Source organism: Glandiceps talaboti, chromosome 23, assembly GCF_964340395.1.
Source record: "Glandiceps talaboti chromosome 23, keGlaTala1.1, whole genome shotgun sequence".
In the NCBI taxonomy this organism is placed as follows: domain Eukaryota; kingdom Metazoa; phylum Hemichordata; class Enteropneusta; family Spengelidae; genus Glandiceps; species Glandiceps talaboti.
In genome coordinates this window covers 13,059,967-13,066,045 of record NC_135571.1, presented here as the reverse complement: position 1 = coordinate 13,066,045, position 6,079 = coordinate 13,059,967, and the positions used below count along the sequence as shown (strand labels likewise).

The 6,079-nt window shown below is 36.6% G+C and overlaps 1 protein-coding gene across 1 annotated transcript in view; it reads left to right on the top strand.

The window, feature by feature from the left end:
• LOC144452764 (venom nerve growth factor-like) overlaps window positions 1–5,859 on the top strand; it is a 10,293-nt gene extending 4,434 nt beyond the window's left edge. Inside the window, exons 2-6 of the mRNA XM_078143914.1 lie at window positions 235–264; window positions 1,187–1,276; window positions 4,318–4,574; window positions 4,706–4,875; window positions 5,727–5,859. Coding sequence (XP_078000040.1) covers window positions 235–264; window positions 1,187–1,276; window positions 4,318–4,574; window positions 4,706–4,875; window positions 5,727–5,859 — 680 coding nt within the window. The remainder of the gene's footprint in view (window positions 1–234; window positions 265–1,186; window positions 1,277–4,317; window positions 4,575–4,705; window positions 4,876–5,726) is intronic.
• Window positions 5,860–6,079: the final 220 nt, after the last annotated feature.

Genomic DNA, 6,079 nt, shown 5'->3' with positions numbered 1-6,079 from the left:
TATGTATGCATGCATCCATGCATTCTTGCATGTGTGTGCTTGCATGCATACCTGTGTGATTTGTTCGATAGCCCGCTATCTGGTTGACTTTATTAACCATTGTTGTCGTTTCTACATGAATACATTGATTATTATTGACATATTCACAGCATATTGTTATGAATGAAGACATTAATAGGATATTCCGTTAGTGTTATTTACATCTTACTCTTTCATTTCGTTGTCATTTTACAGGCCAGGCTGCTAACATTCCAAGATCAACAGGTAAGTCACAATAAACTAAATCAGAATAGAGTTTGTAAAGTGTATCTTTGTGAAAACGTTACCATAAAATATTTTGTCTTATCATCATTGAATATAACCAAGTAATATGAAATTTTAAGTGCGCATTGATAAGATATTGCCCAATTACCAAAAGGAAGTATTTATGCAAATTACATTCATATGATGTTTAGCAAAACCACTTTACAACTGTCATAATGCAGACGTGTTCGTGTTTAGATATTGTTAGTCTACAGTCAGAGACAGACAAACACAGAGGAGGCAGCAGGAAAGACAGACAGACAGACAGACAGACAGACAGACAGACAGACAGACAGACAGCTCTATAACACTATCTTCTCTTAAAGATATTAAAGATACAAGTATGATGAGCATGAAGACATTAATTATATTCGAGTGGTTCAATATCATCCAAAAGAAATACATCTTATAATGATTTCATGCATGACACTTCTATATTTGTATGTCTAGTTCTGTTAAAAGGAAGAATAAACGTTTAAGAATGGATAAAATAGATGGAAACTTTCTATATGATAAATTTATCTGATACGTGGGGTTGTAGGTGACCGAGTTTTGTAACTACTGGCCTCTTACCACTGTGGTCGGGATTCGCACGTTCGTCAAGGTTTCATTACAAATTGCCGCGTTGTAAGTAAGAAGAGTTTCGTTGGTATTAACTGCCGAACAATGCCGGTGTTCACCAAGTTCTCCGGTTTTCTCATGCATCAACACTGACAACCCATTAGGGTCGGCCTTCACTGAATCTATTAGGAGGCAAGTTTATGAAAAGTCAAGAACTATTAAAACAATTACTGTTACGTATATAAAACACCAGATGAACTGTTAGTTTTGGACAGGAGTAAATAGTTTGAAATCTTGACATTTTTTAAATTTTATGTTACAGATGAAAATGATGTGAAAGACCAGTCTGAGTCCTTCCAATTCGTCAATCCACTTCGAACGGATAACGGCATGTTGCAATTGATTTTACAAGGTGGGTTGATCCTAATGGAATAGATACTATCATTACTAGGGATAAAGGGATGAGGCTCTGACATTGTTAGGGATAGAGGGATAAGGTACTGACATTGTTAGGGATTGTATGGGGTTGTCATTCGTACCATGTGACACATCACGTGGTTGATATATTAATTCATATCAAAAAGACTACACAATGTTAGTTTTTGGCAGGAAACAACATACCCTATCTTTTAATGGTTCTTCTTAAGATGCAAACACCTGTTCGTGGTACAAAACGCTACAGTGTGAAAATTAATCAATGGTGTGCATAAAGAAATGCGACGCTTTTAATACACATATGCAGGGCAGACATCGTCATTGTCTATCCCTCCTTAAATGTAGTCAAGACCAATTGAGTGAGATTACGAGAGTGACAAATTGATGGAAATAAACATAAGTGGATAGTAGAAATGTTACTAGTATTTGAAAACTGTCGTGTTTGCTGATATGCGTACATTGTATATCTAACCTGTAGTTGCAGCCATGAGGCCAAGTAATCTAAAACGTTGTGTCCGAAACGTGACCGATCCTAGTTTAAGCGTCCGACCCTAAACATTTGTTTAAACCTTTACACAAAAGATAAGAAATTCTTTGTCTTCTTGAATTTCATGTATGCCTGTTTTCTTTCCCCAGCGATATCTGTACACATTTCATTAAACTGTCACAGAAGGGGGAGGGGGTATTCTGACAGGCATTTTGTTTTGTTTTTGGGACGAAGCAATATTTTTCAAAATTAAAACAATTAAAAATATATAATGAAGTCAAATAAAATCACGACCTATCCTACCCTATTTTCTGAGGCCATGTTATCGGTAACATAAACACAATTATTTGTTTTTGCCTAATCATCAGAAGTAATATACTAATTACACATATATGAATGAATTCTGGGAAATGAACAGTCTTATTTGCTTTAATGTACAAAACATTTAATGAAACCATTTAAGTTCCTTTTTAAGGTATTAGGATACCGCACGTGGAGTGGACGTATACATAAACATAGTTATCGGTAGAATATGAGAGACGTCCCCCACCCCCTCTGGTAAACCCCCACCCCTCTGGTAGAAATGCTGACTGACAAACACTCATATTAAAGCACCAACATTACAAACACATAGATTTTAGCATAACACTTGTGATACAATTACCAATAGAGATTATCAAAGTACATCCAGCGCCACCACAACCCCCACCCCCACACCCACCCTCGCCTTCGATCTCAAAATGGCATCCTTTCCGCATTAAAATTTCCCAAATCTCCCCTCCGTCAGCAAAGGTAGCAGACCCCTAGGGACTAAATATTTTACACACACACACACACACACACACACACACACACACACACACACACACACACACACACACACACACACACACACACACACCCCTGACACGTATAGCTTCGTACTGCTTGGTAACTGACAGATATGCATCTGTATATACATAAGGATTATTCATTTAAGATGTGACCTCTGGTATTTCTTGAATACAATTGTTATACTAAAACCCATTTATCAACGATGTTACCATAGCTCACTAAAGAACACTGACTACTTATTAACACACTCAGTCTGCTCTATAGCTGTCATATGACACTCATTTATTTAAATGCCAAGTAGATAGAAGAGCAAATGCTCAGACGGAAAGTGATTGTACTTACTACAAAGACAACCTGTTGCGCAACAGTATGTATATAAAGTTAGTAAATATTTGATAAAAGAATCGCCTTGGGCAGGAAGTCTTTCACGCCCCCACACAAAACACTAACCATGCAAACTTTGCCTGTACTCTATGTGGTAACATTTTAGGTCAATATTGTCACGTTTACCAATAGTTAGGCTAAAAACAAGGTTAATTGCACCGACCTTTAGTTGCATTTGTAATAAATAGGAAGAACGCCAAATGCCATTACAAATAAATTCACTTTTATTTTATGTATAATGATGTGCTTTATAAGTATAGTATTACAAATGACACCTCTTATAAGTGAGTGGGAGTAGATGAAATGATCGTAAATAGGATGTATGATTGTATTCTTGAACGATTGCATTCAAACGGTTTCGACTTTTCAAATTTCCCCTTACTGTTTACAACCTTAAGCTTAAAGTCACTCAACATAGATGAGGGGAAATTGTATACGTGCGTTCAAAATAAAGACGTCAAGGTTTTCAGTCTGTGATCCTCTCCTTCACTAGGCACTCGAATTAAGCTATGAAGACAAAACGTTCGAAGCAAAAAGTGTAGAGGGGGGGGGGGGGGGTAGCAATCGTACGGGGAGGCTCCGAACAGATCTCTTAACCGAAAATGTTGTGATCTGCTTTTTTGAAAGGAAAAAATGACCCCTTTGATGCAGGCCCTCCCCGTATTGTAGTCTACGGCAGTTACCTTCATTTCTTGGAGTGGCGTTTTCATTTCATAAATAACATGTATGTTTTGGGTACATATTGTAAATGAACCACTAAATAGTTCTACCTATCATATATACATCATATTTTAATTACTATAGTAGCATAAATATTAAAATAAGCAATCATTAGATGTTATTTCATAATCGATCTGCCAAGAAAAATGCAGTCCCTTGTCACTGCAAGTCAAAGACTCGAGTCATCCACTCAAACTTCAAAGACTCGCAATGACAAAGCTTTTGGTCACGAGTATTTTCAGGAGAGTGAAGAAATAAAATTGGAGAATAACATAAGTATACATGTATCTATGCGAATACAATGTATGAAATATCGGCAAGACTAGTGGTGACTATGAAAGTTTGATTCATATTTCGAGCATCACAAAACCAATGGCACAGACACTCGTTGCTGTGTGGTGAAACGAAGAGAATACAAATCCCATACATTTGCTCTATCGCGTTCAACTTGACTTGCGTGTGATAATGTGTTTCGCAATAGAAGCATGTATATCCTATATACCTTTATAGTAACTATACAACTATTTTGTTTCACAGCAACCTTTGAGTTGTATCAACCTGATTTATTTATGACCTTTGACCTTTCTTTGCAGATCTGGCTGATAGACTTATTAGTGACATGGGTAAAGACGAAGAAACCAGCTTAACCCAAAGACAAGCCAAACAAATAAGGAACAGAATTAAAGGGTTCTATAGCCACATGAAAGATCATCCTGCACTAAACGCTGATCGTGTTATGTTCGCGTCACAGAAGCCGAACTTCCTCCCTAGCCTAGAGCCATCGATTGATACAAGTGTCATAGACACTGCTGACAGAGATACCATTGAAGAAAACGGCTTGGTTAGAAAGGTAAGAAACCGACAAACATATTGTTTTACTACTCCAGTGTCACAAAAAGTTCTTGAAAGTCGACTATATATTGTGATCCAGCATTAATATTCCTGCCTTATAATGGTTTAAAAACTGTTATATTTCTCCAGAAAAAACAAGGAGCTCCATTTCAGGAGGTGTGTAGAAGCGCCAGTGAATGGGTAGGCCTTGAAAACGGCATCACAAGAGAAGGCATTCGTGTGAATCTCTATGAACAGCAGTATTTCCACGTAACCAGATGCCGTAACGCAGGACAAGCATGTACTGGTATAGCAGAAATGTAAGTAATATTCAAGTCAAACTTGTTTATATCAATATAATAACATGTTGTCTTTTACTAAAAATGGGGATATGTAGTTTACAACCCTTTTAAGACTAACGTTTACAAGCTGATATACATCCCTCAAGATGTCACTTAGTCACATGACTGTTTGCCGACAATTATCATTACAGTGTGCTCGATATACATCAGTCCTGTTAAAGAGTTTAAGAGAGCATGCAATGTATCAAACTAGGTTATGCCAGAGTTTCGATAATAAACGACTTGCTTATTTGTCACTGACAGTACATTGTAATTGCTCGGTAGTAAAGTTAAAGACCACTCTTTGTTCATGCATGGGAAATAACAGAACGAGTTAACGTTCTAAACTACTTCTATTCTGCGTTTATGCACATGTAGTATCACACAACATGTTATGTAATCGGTATATTCATTATTGTATAATGAATATTAATGACTCCTAAGCTAAGTGCTTATTCCCTTCGGCGTAAATCATCTCATAGTCACTAGGCATCCATGAATATATTATTTCTACTGACACCCATCATACAATAGCCCATAGCAAAGATACCCTATAAAGGCACAAGATCAACTTGATGTTTCTCTGAAATCGCAAGTTCTTGTAATCCATAGAAAATACCTTTGTTTCCTGGAGTGGTGTTCCCCTTCCCTTTGAATTCAATGGTCTTTGATTAGTAATTTCTATCAATTGGAAGGTGAAGATGAAAATACCACTCTTCTACCACTCATATGGCTCAGTTCTACAGACAACTGCTTTTCACAAACACACACAAGTTCTATCTTTATCAGACATTAGGTTTTGAATTGTGTGTTTATTGTTCATTTTGCAGGTTTGCTTCCAAATGCCTAGAGAAACCTTCTTGGAACATTGCATATACTTGGTCGGAAGAAGAAAACCAATATAAATGGGATTGGATTAGCATAAATACTTGCTGCAGCTGTGCGATATCAGAAAGTAACTAACTCAACTACATGGACTCTATTTTGTACAACAGAAAATTAGGTATGCAGTTGTCTTGCCTAATCGCTTGTGGACAGGATTGTCAACAATCGTAGAAAACGTTCTAGATATTGTAGAGTTTTATGAAATGATTTTAATGACACTGATAGTCATAATAACGGACACTTACAATAATAATGAGTAATAACATATAAAATTAAACTCTTAGAGACATTTAATTTT